Source organism: Coffea eugenioides, chromosome 9 (assembly GCF_003713205.1).
Source record: "Coffea eugenioides isolate CCC68of chromosome 9, Ceug_1.0, whole genome shotgun sequence".
In the NCBI taxonomy this organism is placed as follows: Eukaryota; Viridiplantae; Streptophyta; class Magnoliopsida; order Gentianales; family Rubiaceae; genus Coffea; species Coffea eugenioides.
The window spans coordinates 42525602-42552236 of NC_040043.1; the positions used below are offsets into that span (position 1 = coordinate 42525602).

At 36.0% G+C, this 26635-nt stretch overlaps 4 protein-coding genes and 1 long non-coding RNA gene across 6 annotated transcripts; 2 read left to right on the forward strand and 3 right to left on the reverse strand.

Annotated features, from left to right (window-relative positions):
* The first annotated feature begins 491 nt into the window (after window positions 1–491).
* Window positions 492–3464, forward strand: LOC113783642. The gene is made up of 5 exons (XM_027329835.1): window positions 492–638; window positions 737–1012; window positions 1506–1661; window positions 1779–1968; window positions 3227–3464. Exons 1-5 carry the CDS (start codon window positions 636–638, stop codon window positions 3262–3264), a joined length of 663 nt encoding a protein of 220 aa, XP_027185636.1. The 5' UTR covers window positions 492–635; the 3' UTR covers window positions 3265–3464.
* Window positions 3465–6522: 3058 nt separating this feature from the next.
* LOC113782628 (miraculin-like) lies at window positions 6523–7152 on the forward strand. Its single transcript, XM_027328503.1, has one exon. The coding sequence runs from the start codon at window positions 6523–6525 to the stop codon at window positions 7150–7152; it is 630 nt and encodes a 209-aa protein (XP_027184304.1).
* A 3716-nt stretch (window positions 7153–10868) lies between these two features.
* On the reverse strand, window positions 10869–15340 carry LOC113783405 (AP-1 complex subunit sigma-1-like). 2 transcript variants are annotated; one of them, XM_027329528.1, is made up of 7 exons: window positions 15204–15340; window positions 13969–14055; window positions 13519–13610; window positions 13252–13360; window positions 13082–13117; window positions 11115–11201; window positions 10869–11034 (listed from the first exon to the last, which is right to left on the reverse strand). In XM_027329528.1, the coding sequence occupies exons 1-7, from the start codon at window positions 15204–15206 to the stop codon at window positions 10963–10965; spliced, it is 486 nt and encodes a 161-aa protein (XP_027185329.1). In that variant the 5' UTR covers window positions 15207–15340; the 3' UTR covers window positions 10869–10962. The 2 variants fall into 2 exon arrangements, with proteins under 2 accessions (XP_027185329.1, XP_027185330.1); XM_027329529.1 differs by lacking the exon at window positions 10869–11034 and having other exon boundaries at window positions 13214–13360.
* Window positions 15341–16911: 1571 nt separating this feature from the next.
* LOC113782629 (PHD finger protein MALE MEIOCYTE DEATH 1-like) lies at window positions 16912–19206 on the reverse strand. The gene is made up of 3 exons (XM_027328504.1): window positions 19086–19206; window positions 18631–18874; window positions 16912–18535 (listed from the first exon to the last, which is right to left on the reverse strand). The coding sequence occupies exons 1-3, from the start codon at window positions 19204–19206 to the stop codon at window positions 16912–16914; spliced, it is 1989 nt and encodes a 662-aa protein (XP_027184305.1).
* Window positions 19207–23773: 4567 nt separating this feature from the next.
* LOC113783822 lies at window positions 23774–26317 on the reverse strand. Its single transcript, XR_003469990.1, has 3 exons — window positions 25807–26317; window positions 24829–24887; window positions 23774–24015 (listed from the first exon to the last, which is right to left on the reverse strand). It is a non-coding gene; the product is annotated as an uncharacterized LOC113783822 (long non-coding RNA).
* Window positions 26318–26635: the final 318 nt, after the last annotated feature.

Here is a 26635-nt window from a genome sequence, read left to right on the forward strand (position 1 = left end):
CCATTAGAATTAGGTTCGAACCCTAATTTGTCAGATAAAACATAACGCCTCAAACCAACTGTCCCAACAACTATTGGTTAACTTGCCAATTGACTTACAAAAGATTCACTTCAAAATTTCACCAAAAACTTTAGAATATCTCCGACCTGGCATCACAAATTTATATCCATTATTCAGAAAAATATACGCTGATTTAGATCAATTCCATGGGATTAGCCAATGTCAATGCAATAAAATTTGGGAAAGCGCAAAAGGCACAAAAGCGGCGCCTCCACAGCTCCGGAAGCAATGGCCGAGATTAGCGGAAAGTTGTGTGGATTACACATCAATTTGACACGTGTCAGCCATCCATGGCACCCCTATTCATATAGGCCCCACATCGACAAAAATTCTTTCACCTTTCACGGGAATTAGAAAACCTAAAGAATTCCCAGTGTGAACATATTTTACGTAGCTTTTCAGAAGATCCCATTCTTACCATTCCTATTTTATTCTTTTTCCCATATTTTCTCCTTCCATCTCAACCTCAATCTTCGAAAACCTTTAAAACCCTCTTCTCTCCAATAACCATTTTTCTTGCTCTATATTGTCCACTTCCGTATCCAGTTGCTGCTCCATCTTGCCCTAAAAGCAATATGGTTTGTACCTTATATTAATTCTTGCATCATTATGTTTGTAGAACTATATATGTGTGAATTTCACTTAATTTTTTGATCTTTGTATTTGATTTTTGAAGGTTGGATGTGCGGTAAGATTGAAGAAGAGAAAGCCAGAGTGGCTGAATACTTTGTTGGACAGCAAATTTTTTGGTTCATGTGCTGCTCACCATGATCTTAGGAAGAATGAAAAGAATATTTTTTGTATTGATTGTAATCTTGGCTTGTGCAAGCACTGTATGTCTTCTTCTTCTCCTCATTGCCTTCACCAATGGTTTCAAATCTGCAAATATGTCTATCATGATGTTGTTCGCCTGCAAGACATTCAGAAGCATCTTGATTGCTCCAAAATTCAAGTGAGTATTCTTGAATTATTAGCTCATCTGGAAACTATAATTTGTTGGTCCCTTTTTTTTTCTATGTTATTTGGTGGGATAAGGGTTTCTTGATCATTAGATTAGTTCACCTGGTTTTATGGTTATCTGGTTATCTACCTCCATACAATTCAACCTTATCTTGATAATCTTATCTTAATTTACCAATTTTTGTTTTAGGGCGGTTTTTAATGCTTCATTAAAAGCTTTATCTTGATTATCATTCCATCACAAGGCCCTGATCTAATCTGTTTAGCAAGAGGGATTTTGTTTAAGTTTGTTTTGACAACTGAACCATAAACTTACAGTTATGAAAATTGAATTTGATTCAAGTTCTTGACAAGTTGAATTTATTTTATCTTCTTTTGGATTCGATTGGATTTATTGTATCTTGTATTTCAATTCAAATGCTTTAGTCTAAATTACATTATGTATTTATCAAATTGCACTGTACTAATGTAGCATTTCTTCACAGACTTACAAAATTAATGGAGAAAAAGCAATACATTTGAATCCAAGGCCTCAAACTAAAGACATCAAAATTCAGAAATCAAAGGGTGGCGCCACATGTGATGCTTGTGGAAGGCATATACAAGACTTGCCTAACAACTTTTGTTCCATTGCATGCAAAGTAATTATTAGTCCCCCAATTCAGTATCTGTTTTTTTTTTTCCCAAAAGGGTTCTTGTTAATTTTTTTCTTCTTTTCAAACATGAAAGTGTGATCAATTTTTAAAAGTAATTTGCAGGTGTCTATGGTTAAGGAAATGTCTAAAGAAAAGAACTGTAGAAAGACTCCAATTTCCGGATTTGATAATATGTGTTTGAAGGAGAATGAAGATGAGGATCAATCCATTTCTTTATCAGAGTCTTCTGAGGTAATTCAAGAAGGGTGGATTTCTATGCTAAAACCAAAGAAGAAATTGCACAAGAGGAAAGGTGTACCTCACCGGGCTCCCCTATGTTAAATCTTCTAGTGAATAAATTTTAATACTTCTTCTTTTTTTTTTTATCTAATTGTATTTTTTTTCTTATAATAATTCTTATAAATTCAATAAATTATTAATCAATTTATAGACAAATCATTCTCAAGCTGCCCCATATATACTTGGATTTTAGTTGGGTTAGTTGGAATGTCATCCCAGCTTGACTTGCTATAGCAATTTCTAGTGGTGCAAGCTCCAGTGGGCTTGACTCTTTCGGTGGCATTAGATTTTTTTTGTACCATCTACTTAGATGATGCTTTTTTTGGGATGTCCATAAAGTTGTTCTGATAAGTTACCTGTCATGTCTAAAATTCAAACTCATGGATACAAAATTTCTTTAACTGTCGTTTTTCCAACTAACTTTCTATAATTTTAAATATTTTTTCATCTCATAATAATTATTTCAAAAAAAATTTAAAATAATACCCTATCCAAACGCACTAGATGGCCAGATAAAGTTGAATATTCATAGTTGAAGGTTAGATCAAGAATCATAACAATGCAAACAAATGCTCGAGTTTGCTATCATAGAAACAAACAAAGTTGCTTTTCTTAATTTCTATGATACGTGGCACTGTAACTTTGAGAACATTTGACAAAGCAAAGCACCAAATTCCTGTCAACATTGAACAGAAGGCTTATTTATAATATCATTGATGATTGATTGATTTCAAATTGAATGAAACGTGGTTTCTTTTTCCCTCTTTCCTTTCCCTTTTTCTTTCTTTCTTTCTTTTCTTTTCTTTTCTTTTTTTCCTGTTGTGCAGTCACAACTCACAAGATGACAGCTTTGTCTTGGTCGTTGTCGGGGTGGTGAGGGCGTCTGGTTTTGTCTGTTTTCAGATAAATGTTCAAATAGGGCCCAAAAAAAAAAAAACCATTTGCATTGGGCAAACAAGCTTTTTTTCTTTAGCTTTCACATGAGATTGTGGCAGACAAAAAGGCCGTAGCATAATATGGGGGAGTCTGGTTTGTGGAGGATGGCCAAATCAAGGGAATGTGACTAGCACATTTTTACATGCCTTCTTCACATGGATAACTACAATTTTTCTACTTCATGTATCTGAAAATGGGAAGCATGTTGGTTAAGTATATTCAACATAGGCATGTGACATAGGTACTAGAAAACTTTCATTTGTAAAATAAAAGTATATCGCAATGAAGATATTCAGTTGTTGTTGTTGACTTCTTGTTGTTCTTGCTGTTGTTAGTGTTTTTTCCCCCCGTTTGGTGCAGGGAAAAGGTATAAAAGGAGAGAAGATTCTCTCATGTTGTGGGAAGGACGTGCTTTCGGTGCATTTGAAGCGAGTTACCATGGATCTTATGAATAACACGTATCAACAACAAGAGCCCGGTGAAGTGAGACTTGAATTCGAAACTTTTGTAGGTAAAATGAATGAATGAGGTTACCCGTTCTTTTTCTTTTTCCTCGCAACGATAACATTTATCCTACTCCTACACTTACCTACACTATCGAAGAGGTACTCTTACCCTGACATATACTATGTGAGAGGAGGAATCTAAAGAAACTTGTATAGAGAATGGAGGGTGAATCACCAAACAAGTGCATTATTGCATTCTCTGAATTATTTGAGTAAGGAAGCACTATACTTCCTTATGATGTACTAGGCAGAGTTTGTATCTCGACTTAATGTATTGGAGAGTTTTACGGAGGCTCTTCATGGCCATTGGACTAAGACTCAATGGTTAAATGAATGAGATTACCCTATTGGCAACGTATTCAATGGTTGTGAAAAGTAGGGTTGACAAGCCAGGATTTGTATATTATATCAAACTAGAGTCTAGAAATTTAACTCAGAATCTGTGCTTGCTAAATCATTTGGAACAGGATATGTCAAAATTGATAAATTTAAAAAATGATAAATCAGATGGCCTTAAATATACATGGTAGAAGACGTAGGTGTCTACTCCCATCTTAGTTCAAAGGGACATATGGTACATATGCTCAATAACTTCTGAGTAAATAGTACTTGAAAAGGAATTACATAATCTTAAGATGATAAAACAAAGTAAAAAGAAAATCTATTAGAAATAATATTACTTTTCAGAAATTTGCTTCGGTGGTAAAATTCTAGTATTTATAATAACAAATATACAGTAATATCACTTCAATTGAGTGATTAATGCTTTCAGCATGCAGATTTCATATTTTAATTTTCAATAAAAATTAGTTCTAATAGGTCTATATTGTCCAAAACCTAGGCCCTCAACATGAAGTCTAACTACAGAAGAATGTTCCATGCAAAGGCCTCCATTAAGATGGGCTTCCCTGCCTATTAAATCCATTTTTGACCTGCCCAGAGTCTAAACGTGTTTGATTTTTATGGCTCACAAATCTTGGGCACAACATGATTTGGGTTTGCTCAGCTAGCCTAAATACTCTAAAATATTTGTCTGGTATCGTCTTATTTTGCTTATTTCAGTCTATACATTATCATCATGACTAGATGCATAACAATTAATATGAATTTAAATTTAAATTTTATATATGTGTCATGCATTCAATCGTAATAATATATGTACTGTAAAAAACATAAGGAAAAAAGTAGCTTATAAGAACAAGAAGAACAATAAGATCACAACTACAACATCGGTACGTTACCACCCTAGCTGCGCTTTCCCCCTCGGGGGAGAAGAGGAACATCAATTACTAGCCCAAGGACCTTAAGGATGAATAGCTACAATAGATGCATGCATTACATGTCTCGTGCAATCAAATGCTTCAAGCGACTGTAAGAGGAAGGAAGAGTGTCGTTCGGTCCTCTCCCCGAGAGTCCCATCACTCCTTATTGCTTGTTTAATAATAAGAATTCCCTCAAGTGATAGGGGTTTAGATTACACTTTAGTGTATGTAAGATTAACTTCTAAACTATTCATTTTCTATATGCATTTTAGCTAAAAGAAAAGATTGCATCTTAACATTTGAATATCTACCCTACTTAAGAAGAGGTTCTGGCAGAAAAAAAGAAAAAAAAAAACTTTTCTTTCTTTCATTTTTTTTTTTGGCATAGAGAAGACTCATGTATGATGTAATCTTTGATAGCATCCAGCTTGTCCACAATGGCACTTGAATGCAATCATTGCGCGCCTGAAGCTCTGGAGACTCGACAACATGCCATGTCCATCATTTTCCTTGGTACAATCAGACCATTTTTTAACTCCCACCTACCGGAAACATACACAAACAACAACCAGATGCCTACACATTTTGCCCTCTCTTTTGTATCAGCAATCACAGAACGGCACTTTTGCAGATATATATGACACGCAGTCAAGGTCTGAACTCTAAAGTAATATGCACTTAAATGATGCATACAAAAAATCTAGGCTTAATTATCATTTATCCTTTACTATGTGGCTTATGGATAAGAAGCCAAATTAAATATTAGAATCCACATTTTCCTTTTGCCCTTTTCAGCTTAGTGCTGGCAAACCTTGTTATTACTTGATTGGTCTTTTGAGTATTCCACATGGTTCACGACTTTAAGGGCTTATTCTCCACTAATTTGTAGAAACCTGTTTTAACCTTTGGTTTTGGAAAAATCTGTTAAGTGATGATGCTTTTAATCGCCTTTCTCTTTCAGCAGGAGTTACAAAAGACTTGCATTTTAGATCCTGATTTTGAGCTCTCTCAAATCAGCTTTTGTAAAAATCAGAATCAATTGAGAAACATGCGATTTAGGATCCAAGAGGGCATTGAAACCTCAACCATTCCCTGCTTTATGTGTTCAAAAACTGATAAAATTCGAGGACAGACAAAAGCACCAACCAGTTGATTCTCTAGCTATAGAAGGGCCCTTTTATGGCCACTAGATCATGCTTTGACTAAATAGTAGCGACTGAAGCACTTGCTACCAATTATGTGTTACAATCCATTAGCCAAATGTTTTCACTTTGCTAAATCATTGGCAATACATGCTCAAAAGAATAGCAAAAGATCTTCACTTTTAGGATTCTAGAACCTCAATCTTTCTTTTATAATCCAGATTAATTGATTCGAATATCAAAGGCAGAACAATTTGGCTAAAAACCAAAGGGAAACTCACGGGAGCAATAGCTTAGCCCCACTCCTAATAAAGAAATAAAAGAAAATCTAGGAAAACAATCACCATAAGTTTTATATTGGCCAGCAATTGGAGTGTGAAGTGGATCAAACATTATTAATTTTGTCATAATTCAAATACGATTTTATATTCTCTTATGTCTCACTTTCTATGCCAATCTCTATTCTATTTTCTATATCGTCCTCATGTATAATTTTATTTGTATCGCTATTGGTACCATTTTGTCAAACATTTCCACGTATCAGGTGCTGTTTAAATACAGGGTGCATGATAAGGATTGACACATGTAGTGTAATGGAGGATCAGAAAACCATCAAATACAAGACAAAGGTTTCTGTCTTGTCTAATTGGTTATGTATAGTTGCTAGCCTTGTATAAATAAATCCCCCTTGATGTTTATGTCAAACCAGATCAAATACAATATGAAGTTATCCTACCTTAAACTTGGGCTTCTATTCTCCATATTGCTTTCTTTTTCTTGTTCACCATTCTCTCAATCCACAGCACCAGCAAGAATCAACTTTGCACTAGATGCAGATGGCCATCAACTCCAATCAGGCACAAAATACTACATATATCCAAGCCAGGGTGGGAATGGAGGAGGGCTAGCCTTATCAGCTAAAGATTTCGCGTGCCCGTTTTATGTCATGCAAGAAAATCTTGAAGCCTCAAATGGTGTTCCGCTAAGATTATTGCCTGTGGACAACAGACAGCAGAGCATAAGTTTGTCTACTGATCTCAATATTGCCTTCAATGCAGCAACCATTTGTGTGCAATCAACCGCCTGGAAACTCGGACCCATCGATGAAAATTCGGGGCGGAGATATGTGATGAGCAATGGTGTAATTGGCCGTCCCGGAGCTGATACTTTGAGCAGTTGGTTCAAAATAGAGAGAGATGGAAGTGGGAATGGATACAAGATTGTGTATTGTCCTGGAGTATGTGGCTTCTGCAAGGTTGGGTGTGGAGAAATTGGTGTGTTTATTGAAAATGGGAAAAAATGGCTTGGTTTGAGTGATGATCCATTTGTTTTTGTATTCAAGAAAGCCTAGGTGTGAATCATGAAGAATTTCATAGTCTTGTGGTTAATGAATTCGGCTTCTTTGTTTCGCGTTAAATTTCAGAAGAAACACTGGACAATCTACGGAAATTTCAGTTGTTGTTACTTGTTATAAGCATATTAGGTTCATCTGTTTACCATCACAAGACAAACTTCATGGTTTAATTGTATTTGATCAGAAAATGTTTGAGAACATTGTGAAGAAAAGTTGTACAATTGTAAGAATGGATGAATTTGCTGGATTTAGGATTTTAGCTAACTGAAAACTGATAAACTCTTTCCTGCACTAATTGCACCGTGTAAGCTTGGACAGATTCATGTACAATTAAGATGCGCAATGGAATTCATAATTTTAATTTTGCCTAAAAATCAAGAGTGGTTATGTTAATTCTCACGTAGCTATTCTGTTTTTCTAATAGCCTATAGAAAAAGGTGCAACCAAAAACTAAATTTTATCTCCCTAAGTGCTAAAATAATCCTGAGAATATGAAACTTTTTTCAGTGCATTAGTATTGAATTTTAAATTTCAATTCATGTTATATGACATAATCTAAATCTACTAGTGTAAAAAAAATTATATATTGATTGTGTGTAAAAAAGTTATCTATAAAGAAATGAGGTTTGGAGACCAAATAGATGATAAAAGGATAGCAGTTCATCTCATTACAAGCCAAGAATTCTGCCTTCAAAAAGGCTTGGATATCTGTTAAAATTACCAACTTTAATTGTATGCTTTTTTTTCATTTTTCATTTTTTTGACTAGCTAATCAACTCCTTCAGCCTTTGGTATGTTAAAATCCACCATCAATTTAGTTCAAAAGACAAAAACGTCGATAATTTTACTCTTTCAAAGCAGCAAAAAGGCCTAAAATACCAATTTACTTCACAAACTAAAAAAGATTACTCATTAATTTAGCCCTAGCGGAGAAATGGCCAAATTTGTTCCTAAACTTCTTATTAATGTCGATTTAATTCCTAACTTTTGTTTTCGGCCAATTTGATCGCTAAACTTATGTTATGGTTCCAATTAAAGATCTCTACGGCACCACCACCATGGAAAATCAATCAAGCTCCTCATTGACTAATTAAATACAGGTATTTTAGAAATTTTAGATATCTCCTCCCACTATCATCAATCCCCACCACCTGCCACCCATCTCCTCCTTCTACTCCTAACCTTATTCTCCTACCTCTATTCCCTCCCTCTATCATGTCAGTGATCTTTGTTGCAGCCCACTAACCACTCCTTGAGCAGCCCAAAACACAATCTTTCTTACATTGAAGAAGCTTCCTTTCGCAAAAGAGATAGCAGTAAAAGCTTCTCCCTTTCTTTATTCTACACAGTTGCAGCTAGGTGTATAATCGAGCTAAGTCGAGCTCGAGTATGGCAGGTATGTAATCGAGCCGAGTCAAGCTCGAGTATTGACTCGACTCGACCTATAAATAACTTGGCTCGAGCTCGACTCGAGCTCGATCGAGTTGAAAAATCTCAAACTCGAGCTTGAATCGAGAAATCTTTAAAAGCTCGAGATTCGACTCGATAAAACTCGACCTTTAGTCAAGCCTTATTGAGTCGAGTAATTAATCTTTTTGACTCGATACCTTACTTATAAATTCAATATAAATTATACTCATAACGGTCATTTTATAATTATAATACATATATATTATTTAAATTAAATGGCTCGTCGAGCCACGAGCTGCAAAATTCTGACTCGAACTCGACTCGAATATGTACTCGAGTAGCTTGAGACTCGGTTCGAACTCGGTTTGACCGAGTTCAAGCCAAGGCATTGATCAAGGCTCGGCTCGCGTACATCCCTAGTTGCAGCCATGCCAAGTTCAAAGCAGGAATCAAAGGATTGTCCCAAGTGGCCATCAAAATGACTGTGGTGGACGATAAGTGTTAGGCGAAGCAATGAATTCCTTGTTAGCTTCTTGAGAAATTTTGGCATTGCTGAATCTATACACTACAAAAATAATATGGATACACTGAAATAAAGTTTTTCGTAGCTTTGGGTACGACAAGTGATGCATCAAATCATACATCCAATAGTCCTCCAGCTGTTACATATATCATGTTGTCTTGTAATTTGATTTTGGATTTTGCCCGAATGTTCTTGCTTACTATGAACATGCTCTTTTTCTTCCATGGACGGAGGATGGAAATGAATTAAAAAAAAAACAAGAAAATAGAATTAACTCTTCATTCTCCATCTCTTTTTTTTTTTTTTGTCAATCGTTACTTTATCTATATAATCATACTCTATCCTAACATAAGAGAGAGGCTCAACTAGACTTATGTGGCCAATGGGGACTGAACCACAATCGGATCAGACGGGTGTACTACGCACCCATCTGGATTTTTTAGAAAAGCCACATATTGTGACAATTGGTGAGAGATAAGAATTGAATCTTTGACCTCCCACCCCACCAAACCTTAAGGACTTGGTGGTGGTCACCAGCTCAAAGGCTGGTGGTTCTCTTCACTCTCCATCCAGCTGTTTTTGGTACTGCTCTTATATTTGATTCTGATAATATAATGCTTACAAAACTCAAATTACTATTACTACTTGTATGTAGGGAATCATTGGATCAGATCCACCTTAATCAACAAAATCATCACTAATGATTACCAAGAAAACAACATGCTTCATCATGCCTAAATCTTCACTGGATCAGATCCGACACTCACCCAACATTTGGATTTGAGGCATCACGTGGGTTCGGCTCCACCCAATCCAAGGGAATCTCTTTGCTTAGTTTCTGGAATATCTTGGCCCTCAAATCCCTCCCAAACTCTAACCCCTCTCCATCATTGGCTCCTTTTCTCACCCTCCTCTGTACTAGAAGTCAAACTATCGCATCTTGTTCCTGATGAATCCTTAGTTGCAAAATTTATAGAGATGACTGACATGACTGAGGGAAGGGAAAGAGAGGTGGGAGCAGAAAGAGGAGGTAGGTGGTGGAGATTGATGATGCACAGAGGACATGTCTAAAGTTCTGAGAATACCACTATTTAATTGATCAATTAGAAGCTTGATCGATTTTTTATGATGGTGCCGCTGGAGAGATGCTTAATTGGAATCATAACACAAGTTTAGGAATCAAATTGATCTGAAGAATTAAATGGACATTAATAAAAAGTTTAGAGACGAATTTGGCTATTTTCTCTCGATTTTACTTTTACTTCTTAGGCTTCACACAATTACAGCATCTTCGATCTCCAAAGTATTAGGCTAATACCCCAAAACTTTGTTATATAGGAGAGTTTTAATATTTAATGATCCAGTCAGGAAATCCTGGTGCAGATGATCTCATTCACATAGTTCTGTATTAAGAACTATGCAGTTTTCATGTGAATTTTTTAAATAAAGTCTTTAAGTACAAAAATATAATCTATTTTACACAAAGAAGTACCTAAGAACTACAAATAATTTTGCATATATATATATATATGATAAAAGAAAAGAAAATTTAAAACACATAACCATATAACTCAGAGTACTGAAAAAAAAAAAAAGAAAACCAAAGAGTACTGTATAACATCATACAGGTCACCAAGCGTACTGTATAACATTCCTCGCCGGTCTAAATAAATAAATAATCAAAAAATCAATTAAGATCTGCTATAGGTAAAATAGACAAAGCATAAAACTCCACATTCCATATTGCCCGGACTAAGATGTAATATTCCTTAAAATTGAATTGCAGACCAGTAAAACTGCCAAGCCAGTGAGTGCCAGAGATCATACAAGATGCTGAATTTGAGCCTCTAAACGCTCACATGTCTATGAGGCTCTCATTTTGTTGCCTCAGCGATTATGTTACTCAAAGAACTTGCCTGTTCTTTGGCAGTCTCCACCAAAGAATCCTGCAAAGTAATGCAACTGAAAAATTAATCTTAAAAACTCCCAAGAGATCAATCAATCAAAAACTTTTGAAGTGCAATACCTGTGCAGCTATATGACGTGCTACAGTTTTCTTGCTAGATTCTTGAAGCTCACCAGCAATCAGTAGTTCATCCAAAATGTAATAAGCCTGCTAGTCATTTTGTCACTAAATTAGAAAGCAAAGCCAATCATCTGGAGTTGCCGGTACTGAACATGTAATAATCTAAGAGAACTGAATTTCATGTAAAAAGAAGCCAACTTTTGCTAGTGTTTCAAGGTGGTTGATATAAAATTCCAGTCTCATGCTTAGTGGTCTTAGCTCGTCGTTTCTAATCTCAAATGGTTAGCTATAACAAGAAATATAATTAATAAATCTTTGTAGAATACAACAATTCAACAAAAATTAAATGTCTACCTCCTCGTTACAGAAATCTTTACACAAAAGACTAAAACCTCAACCTACTCCAATTTTCCTATTATGTAACCTAAATCTGCGGTCTTGATTCTTGATCTCTGCAACGCTAGAAAAAAGTAGAGGGGAAATAAATTTTTGCGACTTTTGCCAGAGAAAAAGTGATGGGCAGAACCTGTTTTCATCAATGCTTTTGCCTTGTGGAAAAATGATTTGCCGCGATGATCACATGTTTTCCAGGTCAGGCTGAAACTCTCAATAATTAAACTTCAGGTTCTTTTCAAGTTTTACTTGATTCTTGTATTCTTTTGGGGTGTTGTTTTCAACTCATTCGAGATATCAAGGAAGAAGTAATGTGAGGAAGCTAGTTGAACTTAATCCAGCAAGATCAAACACATGCCAAGGATCCTCCTAAGGCTGACAACTCTAGCATCAGGTCACTCAAGACATAAAACTACAGCAGATCTTGTAACAAAGATAAGCCATGTCCAAAAAGAGTAGGCCACTAATGTAAGGGGAGTCGAATAGATGTGTTCACTACTGAAGCTGACAATACTCTAACAAGCTTAACTTCTAGCTCTATTAGCATTTCAACTCAGAGTTGTCAAAGGACCATTATCTATTCCTTAGGATAAGTATCTAGTCACTAGACATACATAAATCCCATAATGCACATTGTTTACATAAAGCTGTAGCCTAATTGAGCTCTATGATTTGAGGCTATAATTGATTACATGCCAAATAACCTCTCAAATGAAATATGAAGGGTAACAAGGACTTCAAATTTAAACAACAAAGACAAAACAGCTTTTTCAAAGATAAAGTGAAGTGCAGAAATGGCAGATCAAGAAAACCAGCTAAAAGGAGAACCACATAGTTTAAAAGGAAAACCTAGAAATTGACTATTGCTTATACTGCAAGTTAAACTGATCCAGTTCCAGGGCCAAGGGTCATCATCCAAGAATTCGATTGTCACAAAGAAGATGATTACAATTAAACATAAGAACCACAGTGGCAATACATAAAAACTTTTAATTAACTGTGATAAGCTAAGTTGAAGATTAAAGAGGGAAAATTGGCCGCAAATGGCTAAGGTGGTTCTGTTGTCATACCTAGAAACCACCTAGTGATGAAATGCTAGTAAAAGTATGACAAGATATAGCTTGAGATGCATAAGATCAGACTAAAGAAGGTACCAGAGTGAAAAAGTAAAACAGATCTTAGGGCAAAAAATGGTCATGTCCTGCCACCCACTTAAACTAATATCAGGCATGGATCTTCTAAGGAGTTCTGTGACTAGATATTCAACTGACTTGGCAATTCTATAGGACTTGTGAATTACCCCACAATGAAATGCATCTCGCCCCTGGGATGAATCTAAACCCAAAGATCAGACAAAGAAATAAGTTCCAGAAGCCTATTCCTCTAATTACAGTCTTACTACAGGAACATTCCAAGAGAAAACCTTCTAAAACATTGATTTCCATCCATGCCCTTGATTTTAGCTTAGATGTAGGATCATTGTTTTCTTGAAAATGCTGTTTCCCTAAGATTTGTAGAAAGATGTAGAGATTTTAGCATAAAAGAAATGTGGAATCTTAATAGCAAGATCATACCTTGTGGAAGTTGAAGATCAAATCTAGCTCACAAACCTACAAAATAAAGGAAGACACCACTAAAATCAATACACAAATCACTTAAGTCTTCCAAAATTTGCACAAAATGACTAAGGTTCAAATTGAATTTGCCTTATATCTAGGGTGCTCTTAAGTTTCAGAAGGCTCACACTTCCAAAATAACGATCTAGAATCTCAACATAATGGTGAATGATTTCAAGGATTTCCAATTCATTGTCATCCTGGTTGATGCACATGCAGAAATAAAGGCTGGCATATCTGCCAAATCAACAAGACTATATCAGAATGGTGAACCATGCAAGCATAATACGACCAAAGCACAAGACCTTATTAATAAATAACCAAGTCATGTACTTGTATAGCATCATGGTTAAATATGCAAAAATCTGCTTAAAGAATGGGTGATTAAACACTACCTTCTATAAACGACCTTGAATCCCCTCCATTCCACAAAGTTACAAAGCTTGGGACCTCGAGTGAGAATTAAACCACTAAGCTCCCGGATAACCTTAGATAATTATATACAAAAGAAGAGTCATTTGATGATTAAAAATGAATGTAAGTTTAACATATCATGTTGTAGACAACTTATGATCAGCATAATAAAGCTACAATTATGTGTGTATTGAAAGCATCATATAAGAAAAATATAAGACATAACAAATTGATCTTCATGACGAGTCTCAAATATCAATAGTATCATGACCCAAGCAGAGGGATAATCTGAATAAGTAAATGCCCAAATATTCAAGCTCCAAAACGTACATAGAAACTGTAGTAGTATATAAAGGTGAACAGAGGCAGAAAACAACTGTTATGTAAAAAGTTTCGCTTCCTGTCCAGTAAAACCTATTCAAAAGATGTACCTTAGTTCTTTCCTTCTGGGGATAAGGTGAATACCACTTTGTCAACCTCACTTTTCCTTGTCGGCTAATTAGAAGCACAAAGTGAATCTGACAAATGGAAGAAGATGTAATTGATGCTCCAATGTCTCAGATAAAAGTAAGGCAAGCAAAAATACACAATTTCAGAGCTAATCAGTTGCTTTAGAAAGTATTAGAGAATAGGCAATGCAAATAATAAAAAGATATTTATAGAAAAAATTCATCCCAAGTAAATGAGAGAAAATGCTTAAACAGCACCTAGAACCTGGGCTCCCCTTGATTTTAAATCTTACATGAAACCCAAAGAAAACAAGGAAGCGATGCCAAATCTTAGACCAATGACATCCACAAGTAATAAAATGATTTAAACTTTTACTCAAAGTTAAATAATCGGAAAGGTTCAGGATTGACTTTTTCGGTTCTTAGAAATTTATCTGCCAAAAGGAAATAAGGCTAATCCACATGCACTGACACAAATTACACAACTTCAAAGAGCAGTAAAAATGATATCAACATGTGACTGTATAGCAGAATGATAACCGACAAAAATTAGCACAAACAAATAACTGGCAAACTCATTGCACATTTTGATCTATTTCACGCATCAAAAGGATCTAAATGAACCTCAACTGAAAATTACTTTTAAATCCCTCAATCGATCTCTGAAACCAAAACTTCAAGAAAAAGTGAGTTAGGCATCGACTCATTCCAGAATCCCCTCCCATCCTTCACATCCAAATGACGCCATGCTAACAAAGATCAGAACCCCCATGCATCCAATATTGCAAAACTATAGCTTGTTCAGCCTCTCGCAGGCAACTAATTAAGCAAATTTCCATCTCCTTAATCCCTAACAATTCAGAAATATCATCTTCCAGCCTTCTATGCATTTCCGAATTCAGATCTTCCCCATCCGAAATTCGCTTCGCCCCCCTTCCCCTCAGCCAAAAACAAAGATATACAATGAAATCATTGTACAGAATGTGGATGATTTAACAACTGAATCAGCATAAACAATGCAATTTCAAATCTGCAACGTCCCCTTGAATTCTACAGAAATGTGCCACATGCCCACAAAGGCAATACAAAAGAATCAAATTAAAGCAAACTAATACTATAAATTAGGGATCAATGAAGAAAATTAGGGTTTGGGTAGAGAAATTGAATTGAGTAGCAGCACTACAAATTATAACAATCAAAAGAATACAAATATTTACCATGATTTTATGGTTTTATAGAGTAGATTATTTCGTAGTAATTATGAAAATTTAGTTGCTGAAAACAGCTGATGATTCGAGCTTAGTCCGCCGAGGGCTAGTGGCGGAGGAGTTGGAGGTGGTGGTTTGTGGTGGTTAATAAACGAATAAAAGCGGAAAGTTGCTCCTTGCTAGTACAATACTTTGCTTCTTATACGACGTCGGAATTATGAACACCCGGTCCCATAACTTGCTTGCCGCCGCATGTGGTAAATTTAGCTGGTAAAAAGCCATAATTGCGATTTTTAACTAGATTTGGTAAATTGAAATAGAATGTTTTACAACCAGGGAGGGACTTAAGTCTCTTCTTGGGCAGCAAAAAAAATTTAAGGGTAGTGTCATAGCATTTCATTGGTCTAGTTGGGTCTGTATACCCATTAGTTCCTAACACAAGCCTCCTTAGGCTTCCCTTCCCCTAGATTAGGATAGAGTAGGTTATACAATGTATCGTTGCTGGCAAAAAAAAAAAAAAGAATATTTTAAAGAAAAAGATAAATACACCTATTATTAATCTTGAAGTTCATGAATTCTGCATTTTTGTGGCCCAAAAATCAAAAAAGTGTTCAAGTTGTTTCTAATAGTTCATAATTTGTGATGAAGTTATGTAAATGTAGTCAATAATACATATACATTTCATAGTTCATAATTTGTGATGAAGTAATGAGGTTTTTTACCTGATTTGGTAAATTGAAACAGAATTGTTTTAAGAAAAAGTGAAATACATCTATCATTAATCTTGAAGTTCATGAATTCTAGATTTTCGTGGCCAAAAAAAAAAAAAAAAAAAAAAGTGTTCAAGTTGTTTCTTTTTTTTGTTTCTAATAGCTCATAATGTGATGAAGTCAATAATACATACATACATCCATACAAACACATACATCCAAACATACATTTGTATGTATCTATGACACACACGCACACAATATAGAAAAGTGTTTACGAAGAAAATAAGAGCTAGAAAAACATTTAGTATGCTAATAGTTTTTTTCCCCAAAAAAGGGAAGGAGAAAAAAAAGCAAGGGAACTAGTCAAGCCTATAAAGGCAACAAACAATTGCTGGATAATAATAAAATGGACATTTATATTTGATAAAGATGAACTGAAGGGATGCTGATTTATGTGCTGGTTTTGAAGTCTATTTTCTTTACTAATGAGGTGATCGCTGACCGGTGGAGTGGTGGTTCCTTACGTTTTTTGAATAGACCAGAAACGGAGAGCTACAATAGACCAGAAAAAGGAGCCTGCAACTGCAAGGCACCAGATATATACACCTTCAAGGAATAAAAACCAGGCACTATTATCAAGCAAAACTGGGTAAGATAACATGCATGATTTACTGCTGCAACAATTTGTCTACACAGTAAATAGGAAGAGAAAGAATACAGCATCAATTAAGAAAATTGTCACAACATCATACAGCAGGGGCACTGTAAACAATAAGTGTTCTAAATCTCCCTATACCTTTCCTGTTTCAGTTACCTGTATCTGTAAAGGTCATCCTATCCAATCATTTTGCACCTAATTTTTTTCATCAAACTAAAAAATGAATATGAAATTGAATTGCTGTTTATGAGGATTTTCTCTTTTTCTTGATTTGGCATCCGCATCATCTTCTGCCAAATTTCCAATTCAGCTCCTGATAAATATTGCAAGCTACCTTCTATATATCCTATTTCCTACGTGATACAGCTACACAATCTGAGCACAGAAAATCTGAGGGTGCATCCTCCTTATCAGCAATGCCACTGCACCTCGTATGCTGAGACACATTGCACACTTCACAAGTTGCCAATCTCTCCCCATCATCAAATTTAGCCCCACAGCAGCAGTCCACAGTCAATCTTTGAGCCCCATCTTCATATCTCAGTGTTGTTCCCAAGTCCAGCCCTGAACCCCTCACCCAAACAGGACTACTGGGCTCAATGCTATGACAAACCACCTTATTTTCATCTATTTTCTTCAGGCCTCCAATTTGACTCGCTACAAATTTGTCCATAATGCAATATGTATCCCTGAATGCAGCTTGAGCAACAACTTTCAGTTCACCTATGGTACTAGAAAGAGGTACAACAACTACTGCAGCTGGTGATAAAGGCCTCATCAGTTCTGTCTCTAACTCATCAAAACTAGGAAGGAATAGGCATGATAGTGCAATTAATGGATCCAAATTATGTTCCTTAAAACACCATTCTTTCACAAAATACTTGGAATCCATGATAGCCTTAGTTGCCAAATTTACTGGATGAGTATCTCTGTAACCAAATAGCACACTCCTGTACAAGTACAGAGCATCCTCAGCCACACTGCATTCCATAGTGTCATTCTGTGCATCTTTAATCAAGCCTTGAATTGGGAGTTCAAACTTTTTGGTCGATGGATTTTTTGTTCGAGAAATGCTTTGGTTTCTAATCATGGGATTATCCATTGAATGTACCACACAATCAATCGGCTGAGTTTCACCCAAGCACTCCCTAGCCTTGTCCTGCAACTCTCTCCATGGCACGGTACTCTCCTCATCGCTATTTTCTGTCAAAATATTGGCAGTTACCTCTGATGCATGCTCTGCTCTTTCTTCAGGCCACCGGCAATCTGGTTCAGCCTTTTCAAGAACTTCTTGAATGCTAAATTCGAATCTTCTGGTAGATGAATTAACTGAACGACGAACAACATAATTGCCTATTGCAAAGCAGGTGACAGATTTGAGCACAAAATCAATCAAACCTGTATCTCCAACACATTTTCGTAGCTCTTCACGCATTTCATACCTGGAAACCCCATAATTTCCATCACAACCCCCCTTATTTTGTTTCAGCAGATTCACAATTTGCTTTAGCACATGCTCGACCCTCCTTGCTGGCCACCTACAGCTGTTAGCTATTGAAGTCACAAGTGCATCAAAACTTATTGGCTCTGCATTGTCCCTCCTCTTTAAAACATGTTGGCAACTACTTTTAACCACTTTGTTCTCTGTTTTTCCCTGTACTCGAGCTCGCCCTCCAAATCCAAGCATGAACTTCAACAAATCACTTAAGGTAATCAACGGAATATCCACCACGCCTCTATACTTAATGATAATCTGCTTAATTCTTCTTCCTTTGCTTTTATTCTCGAAATCAGAAATAATCGCATCAAGGTTTAATGACCTCATATACTCAACTGCCGACTCATACTTGCCCTTCCTAACTCCAAAAGTTCCATGGCTAAATTTGTAGCCCCACTTACCGTACCAACTCTGCCCATATCCAACAACATACAACAATCTCAGATTTATTTCATCCCGCACTGAAACTTTCCTGCAAGCATCACCTCAATGTCTCAGATTCATCACCCACAAAAATTACTGTAAAATACACATTGAAACAACAAAAGAAACATTCTGAAACATCACCTGGTGCAAAGTGTTGAGCAAATTCGATCCCATAGGTTCATAGCATCAGTTTCACTGAGAAAATTGGATGCCGCTTTGACTCCATTGATGCAAATCAGATGTCCATACCCGTTGCAATGGATCAAACCGTACAAAATATGAGTTCGAACATCCAAGAAGTTGTCCTTCAATGGCTTTTTCCAATAATCAACTTCAGGAATAATCAGATGATACTTTCTTTTAGATACAAAATGATGACCCCATCCTACAAAGCATGATCAGAAATTCAAAAATTCAAATGTCCCTTTTCAAAATTAACCCGAACCCATCAAGAAAATGAACAATAACTCCACCAAATTCAACAAGCCAATCAAGAATATCACAATCCATCCAGAAAATTTGAAAAACAGTTAAATTAAGTAAAACCCAGGATTTTAAACAGTAAAAAAAGAAAAGAAAAGCGTAACAAAACTTGCCACTGAATTTGCAGTAATCGCAGAACGGGTCAAGAGATTGCTCAACGGTTTCTTCAAAGGTGTAGAAGGGAAAAACGATGCCGTTTTTTTCATTGATCAGCAGAGTGGACCATGAAGCCATACCGGGAACTGTATTATTTTCAAATTTTTCTGCAAATTCTTGAAGAAACAAACGGATATTTTCTCTAAATGGACCATAATTAAGATTTTTAAATGAGCCCATAATTGGAAAACTTTCAAATGGAAAGGGGATTTTAGGGTTTTTTCTTCTCATTCTTTTACAGGCTTCAAAAATATTGTTAGCCATTGCAGAAGAAAAGCTAGAAAACTGCAAAACCAACTCAAGAGTCTGGTTTTTCAAATTCTTGAGAGGAAAAGAAGCTTGAAGAATCATGGGAGTGGCGGTGAAATTACAAATGTAGCCTCTCAGTGGCGGGAATTAATGCATTCATTTTGATGCAATTGGAGTGATACCAATCTTGAGGGTAATTGTGTAATTTGGTTTGTTTTTGTTTTTTGAATTTTACTTTTTAATTTTTCCGGTCACATGGTCTGAGAATCATGTTTATGGTATGAACTATGAAGTAAATTTTACTTTAGTAACTTTTTCAAATTTTTTTCACTTTTTTACCGCTAAGAACCATTAATCCCTCTTTTTTGAACTATTGGAAAAGGGATAACTTTGGGTTTACCTTAGTAATTGAGTTCCCAAATTTCTCTACAAGCTTGCCTTAAAAACTTGCCTGGTTTTGACATTGGTGCATTCTTATTGAAGTCTAAAACTCAATACAATTTTTTTTTTTTTTTGGGAGAATGGTGATTCCTAATTCACTTGCTGATGGCCATGAGTTGTATTTGTACCAAAGAAATTGAAATTAAATCGACAAGATATTAAATTTGTTGCATGATTTATCATTTTTGTCAATATGTTTTTTTTTTTTTTTTTTTTTGCAAAATATTCTAAACCAAGTTTATGCTTAGGCTTTGGGAAGATTATCTGGAAGGAAAAATGATTTGTATTTGATTGCCAGCAATTGTGTTAATTATGTGTCATATTTGTAATTCATCAAATTATAGACATAGGAGGTAAGGTCTTATGGTCCACTCCATCAGGTACTCAAAATGGTGAAACAAATGATCTTATTTGGTAAAAATTAGAAAAGAAATGTTATCTTGTTTTAAAAAAAAAGTAATTAGTGAAGTTTAGCTGTTAATTAATTTGTAGGTTGATTATTATTAGCATTCTCTTGCATTTCTCAGTATATTAATGCCAAGAATTGTTTTACAACTACATGACTTTATACAGGTGTTTTCATTTTATATGTTTTAAGTGTGAGAATATACATGGCCATTGAGCATGGTAATTGCTATTAAAAAAAACAATTAAACATGGTGACTTGTTTCAGCCTCATATCTAGGGATGGCAATGGGGGCGGGTGCCCGCGGGCAACCGCCCCGCGGGGGGCTCTCGGGGCGGGGGATGGGGCGGGGGGTGGGGCGGGGGCGGGGGGGAATTTTTTCCCCCCGCTTAGAAACGGGGCGGGGGGCGGGGGAGTATACCCCCGCCCCCCCCCGCCCCGCCCCCCGCAAAACAAAAAAAAGTATATATATAATTATATATAACATGTAAGTTAATTAGTTATAAACTTATGATAATGATATTATTAGTTAGATGTATTATATAATGTATATTAGTTTATGTAATATAATTGATATTATCAATTATATGAATAATTCTACATGTCTACTAATAGAATTTATTAATTAGTTATACTAAATTTACTAATATATTTATACTAAATTTCTAATTACACTTAATAGAATAACACTTTTTTCTCAAAAAAAACCACAAACACAATAATGAATTAGTGATTGCATTTGTACTAAAAGTGAAAACTTGACTATTTTAGTTATATTTATTTCATCATATTGGATTGTATTCAAATAACTTCTGTTTGATTGTTTTTATGAGTTTCAATTGTAAAATTACAATGAATAATAATTTGGTGATGTGTTGATATTTTAGTACTTGATTATTTATTAAAATTTAATTATAATAAAATTATATAATAAAATTTTATTAACCCCGCGCGGGGGAAGCGGGGCGGGGCGGGGCGGGAGCAGGAGGCGGGGGACGGGGCGGGGGACGGGGGGAACTAATAGGCAACGGGGCGGGGGATGGGGGAGGGGTCCCCCGCCCCAACCCCGCCCCGTTGCCATCCCTACTCATATCAGTTAAATAGGCAAGAGCTAGCAAAGCACGCATTTGATATTACTTTGTTCTTTATTTTATTTTATAATTTTTGTAACTAGGAAACGGTTTTTTATTCATTCAATTTTGTGTAATTAGAGAACAAATCAAGGGCACGAACAATTGTTAGAAACTTTAATTAATGGAATGTAAATTTATACACTGGTTTTTAAGTCTTTTTTTTTTTTCCTTTTTCCAATTAAGGTCACTAGTGTTTCTTTGAAGTTGGGCAAAAGTTAACAAAAAATTATGCTACTTCAGTAAGTTTCTATGCCAACTTTATATGCAGCCACTTCATACCTAGAACTATTCCAAACCTTTTTGATATCTTTTTGTATGAAATTTATTTCAGTAGTCGTAACAGATTTACTACCATTTCTAATTGGGTTGTGAAATGTTGATAAACAGAGTCATAATCAGAAGTCCAACAAAAAAAGAAAAAAAAATAGAAGCCCTTGAAAATCTATTAACAGATGTGGAAAAGGGATGAAGAAATATGTGATAAGGATAAAGAAACAGGTGATAAGGAAGACAGCTGCAAGATACCAAAGATATACTCCTTGAAGGACTTAAAAATCAAGCACTATTATCAAGCAAAATCAGGTGAGATAACATGATTTACTATTGCAACAGTTTGTCTAACTTGGAAGAGAAACCATACAGCATTCATTCCAAAAACTGTCACAACATGTTACAGCAGAAGCAATGTGAACATCAAAAGTTGTAAACTCTCCCTGTACCTTTTCTATTTCAGTTACCTATCACTATACTATTATAAATATTCACTTGTTTTTCAGTTGACCATATTTATTTGTTTCGTTCTACCTAGTTAGTGGAGTAGGTGAAGTTAGTGGAATTAGTGGGATAGCTAGTGGAGTTATTTTAAACTCTATAAATATAACAGTTTCATGTTAGGAATTGAGTATGAACTTTACAAAGAAATAAAGTCTAGTCCTTTGTTTCTCTTAATATTTTTCTCAATAATTGTATCAATGGCACTAGAGCCAGGTTCATGAGTGAAAACAAAAGTGAGTTATGAGAATTGTATTGATAAGTCACAATGGCCACCTACAATTTTGTATAGCTAGCAATTCCCTACTTTGATGGTCACTATAATCATTGAAGCATGCTAATGGAGAACTTTCTGAGATCCAAGGAGTATTGGCAGGTTGTTGAATCTGGAATAGCAGTGCCAAAAATTGGAGCAATATTGTTAAAGGTGCAGAAAACGGAGTTGGAAGCATTGAATTTGAAGGATCTTAAAGCCAAGAATCACGTTTTTCAAACTATTGACCGAACCATCTTGGAGACAATTCTTAGCAAAGATACCTTCAAGTAGATTTGGAACTCCATGAAGAAGAAGTATCAAGAAAATGCAAAGGCAAAGGGGGTGCAGTTTCAAACTTTTCGGACCGAATTTGAGATTTTATGCATGAAGTCAAGCGAGTCGGTCATAAATTATTTTGCAAGAATGATGGCAATCGTTAACAAGATGAGGATCTATGGAGAGAATTTGGAGAACGTCATCATTGTCGAGAAGATCCTTTGATCGGTGACAGCAACATTTAATTTTGTTATATGCTCTATAGAGGAATCGAAAGATATTGATGCACTTTCAATTGATGAGTTGCAGAGCTCTTTACTAGTTCATGAGCAAAAAATTAACCAGCAAGAGAAAGAGGAGCGAGTATTGAAGGTTTCAACAAAAAGTCACCCAACATTGAGAGGATATAGAGGCAGAGGCAGAGGCAGAGGAAACAATGATCGTGGCAACCAACAACAATAACTCCAACACCAAGAAAATCAATTTTCGAGGAAGAGGACGAGGATGAGGAGGCCATCAATCATCAATTCATAGGCTAAAGTCAACAGACAAATCCAATGTTGAATGTTACAAATATCATAAATATGACCATTATCAGTCAGAATATCGAAATAATTTGAATAGGCAAAATGAAAAAGGACAAACTTTACAAAAGAAGAAGAAGAAGAATAGTCTCTTTTAACGGCATGTCACATGAATGAAGAAACTCAATAGGACATGTGGTGTTTAGACATCAACTGCAGTTAGGGGTGCAAACGAGCCGAGTCGAATCGAGTTTTGAATTTATCGAGTCGAGCTACACTTATTTATACGCGAGCTCGAGTTCGAGCTCGAGCTCGTCGAGCTCGAAAAATAAAGCTCGAGCTCGGCTCGATGTAGGAAAAAGAAAACTCGAGATCGACTCGTTTATAGCTCGCGAGCCTAGCTCGAATTCTGACTCGCGAATAGCTCGAGTTCCGCTCGATTTTCTGGCTCACGAATAGCTCGAAATCAGCTCGATTTCTAGCTCGTTAGGAGCTCGAGTTCGAACTCGAAAATAGCTCGAAAATTTCTGGAAATTTAAGCAAGAAAACAGCAATTTTGTCCGCATATTTTTGACAAAATTTAGCATGATAATAACAATTTTTCACATATTCTTGATCTTGAGGCCTACAAATTATGCACTAATACAATCATAAATGTCCAAATATCCACTAATACAAATCATCCAAAAATATCCAGATGCCCACTAATACAAATTATCCAAATTTCCACAAATATCCACTAATACAAATTAAAAGCAGCTTGTTGTCCACAAGAACCAAGGCATGACATGAAGCGAGAATTAGTCCACCAACTCCAACTCCAGAAAATTCCTAAAGGTTAAAAGAATCATAAGAAAAACGATTTGGCAAAAATGCAAATGCCAAATAAGAATGAAACCATCAATCAAAGAAATGAAATGCGTGATAACCAGCAATACACACAGAACTCATGCGTGATAACTAAATGGAGATATACTAATAACAGAAAACTCATACCCAATGAGTTATAGATGACGCAAATGAAATACATGACAAAAGAAGATCAAATGTGAGATGCAAAAAGTATAACAATTTCCAAGATGATATAAACCATTTGCATCATTAAATTTCATAAACATGTGAAAGAAATCAACTTATTAGTACAAGCAAATCACGCAACTATCATTATTGACATTATTCATCTATATGAAAAGAATATCAAATCTTCGAATCCTTAAAGAAACCATAAGTTAACAGGAGCACAAGGGTGCCTACATCATAAGATGTTTGTTCATCTACATGATCGTAGTCATTGTTAGCCTGCTGCATTGCGCAAGAATGGTAAAACAGATCAATAGAATAGCAAAGTTTCTTCCATGTAATCGAAAGGGCACCAATTTCCCATGCAATTGCACAAGCTGTTAAAAAAAAGACAAAAAACAGCAATAGAAAACAATATATTGCTCCTTGCATTAGGCGCAAGATGTCCCCTACTGCCTTAATTTCCTACTGGAACAAACTCAACACAACACATAACCATCGCATATATGATTGCACTCCACCAGCGTTCTATAACCATCTGCAATTCTGCACTAACCTCTGTGATCTTAATACCATGAGTTAGAATTGGACAAAACTCTAAATAGAAAATTAAAGGTAAATTACCTCAAACATCTCCGAAGTCAAGAAATAGGCAACACAATCTCTTGTCTATCCTTCAATTTCTGGAAAAACAAAAAAATAAAATAAAAGAAATTAAGAAATAGTAAGGCCGAATTTAAATATTATGTGTGAACCACAAGGACCTTTTTATCAATGTTTCACTGTGTAAGTGTTGCATTCTTTTTAATTATTCAACTCAAAAGCTTCAAACAAGATAGTGAACCAATTTATAAGAGATAAAAGGAAATCTACACTTAGTAGCTCTATTATTATATATAGATACTTAATTCAACAAATCTATAATCCAGTAACATATATATATGTGTGTGTGTGTGTGTGTGTGTATTTCTTGTTAAAATACTAACTGAAACCTCATTTCAACCCCTAAAGAATTTTTCTATAGTCAAATCCTGCAGAGGTAAAATATGGTACTTTCTTCACCTTACCAAATGCAATTAGTTTCTCCTTTGACGTCTAAGCAAAACTCCACCAACCATTTCAAGTTTGTAAGTTCCAAAGTTTTCAGGTCTCAAAAAACTGAAAAAGTTCAATAACAATAGAAATTATTGAACTCGGAAGTGTGTCATGCATTTCAATAAAATGTAAAATTCAGATTTATTACAGCAATGTGCATTCAACCAAAATTGAAACTGATGACTTGGCAAATTGATTACGGAAATAACCAACTAAAAGTAGACCATCATTCATTTTCTCAGTTAGCTCCTCCAAATCATCAAAGATGATGAGAGCAATTAAGGTGTAATTATGACACCAAATACTCCGAAAGAAAGGCAAATCAGTCAAAAACCTGCTGAGGTACCATTATAGTGCATATCATTGTCCAGTGAGTGGGATAGAATATTAATTGTCCCTTTTAATTATGTTTCTTGATCACCATTCCAGATTAATAGAATTTTCATTATACAAATTGTTGAATTAAACGGCGCATTAAGTAGAAAGAAAAAGAAGCTAAGTACATACCTGCAAAAATCTAGGAAAAGCTCGGTGGGTTGCGCACTTGCTCGCTGGAAAAGCTTAGAAAAAATCCGGAGATAGGAATTCACTGAGAAGCTGGTTGGGTTCGTCAGTCAGCCTCGTTGAAGTGGTTGGGTTCCGAAAGCTGGTTGGGTTGCCTATGTGGAGCTGGTGGAAGCGGTGGAGAAACTGGAGATGGAGCTAGTAGAAGCAGATATGGCAGTAACGGGGAATTGGGAGTTTGGGACTTCCCATGGTTTCAAGAGGGTTGCCTTTCTGGCTCCGTGCATACTGGGATGAATCTGGTGTTTTCGATTCTCAGGTAAGGGACCCGAGTGCCCCCGCTCATTGGAGCTGCACTTGCGACAGAGTTAGGACTGAGGACAGTCAGCAGAGAAAACTTGGAGGTTGCTGAGGAGCTAGCGGAAGTGGTGGAGGTGGAGCTAGCAGAGATGGCGGTAGCGGAAGTACGAATTAGGAGTTTGGCAGTGGGACAGTCGGTCGGCGGAGCCAGAGGAAGAAGATTGATCCAAGGAAGTGAAGAAAGAAAATTGGGTAACCTAACCTAATAGAGGAAATTGTAAATTTTAATTGATTCAGGGGTATATTTGTAATTTCACACTGACTCGAGCCTAACGAGCGGCTCGTCGAGCTATCGAGCCAAAGAAACGAAGGCTCGAGCTCGCCTCGTTTGTCTTAACGAACGGCTCGAGCTCGGCTCGAGCTCGGTCAACACGAGCTCGAGCCGAGCTTTGACTCGAGCTGCTCGCGAGCAGCTCGAGTCGCCTGCAGGCCTAACTGCAGTAACCATATGTGTCGAGACAAAAAAAGCATT

Coding starts and splice junctions, on each gene's coding strand:
- LOC113783405 (XM_027329528.1), bottom strand. Junction 13,118..13,251: donor TAGATCGTTATTTTGGAAGT/GTGAGCCTTCTG, acceptor TTTATTTTGTAG/GTTTGTGAGCTAGATTTGAT. Junction 11,035..11,114: donor CACGTCATATAGCTGCACAG/GTATTGCACTTC, acceptor ATTACTTTGCAG/GATTCTTTGGTGGAGACTGC.
- LOC113782628 (XM_027328503.1), top strand. CDS start 6,523: ATGAAGTTATCCTACCTTAAACTTGGGCTTCTATTCTCCATATTGCTT.
- LOC113783642 (XM_027329835.1), top strand. Junction 1,013..1,505: donor TTGATTGCTCCAAAATTCAA/GTGAGTATTCTT, acceptor ATTTCTTCACAG/ACTTACAAAATTAATGGAGA. Junction 1,662..1,778: donor TTTGTTCCATTGCATGCAAA/GTAATTATTAGT, acceptor AGTAATTTGCAG/GTGTCTATGGTTAAGGAAAT.
- LOC113782629 (XM_027328504.1), bottom strand. CDS start 19,206: ATGGCTTCATGGTCCACTCTGCTGATCAATGAAAAAAACGGCATCGTT. Junction 18,875..19,085: donor CGATTACTGCAAATTCAGTG/GCAAGTTTTGTT, acceptor CATGCTTTGTAG/GATGGGGTCATCATTTTGTA. Junction 18,536..18,630: donor TGCTCAACACTTTGCACCAG/GTGATGTTTCAG, acceptor TGATGCTTGCAG/GAAAGTTTCAGTGCGGGATG.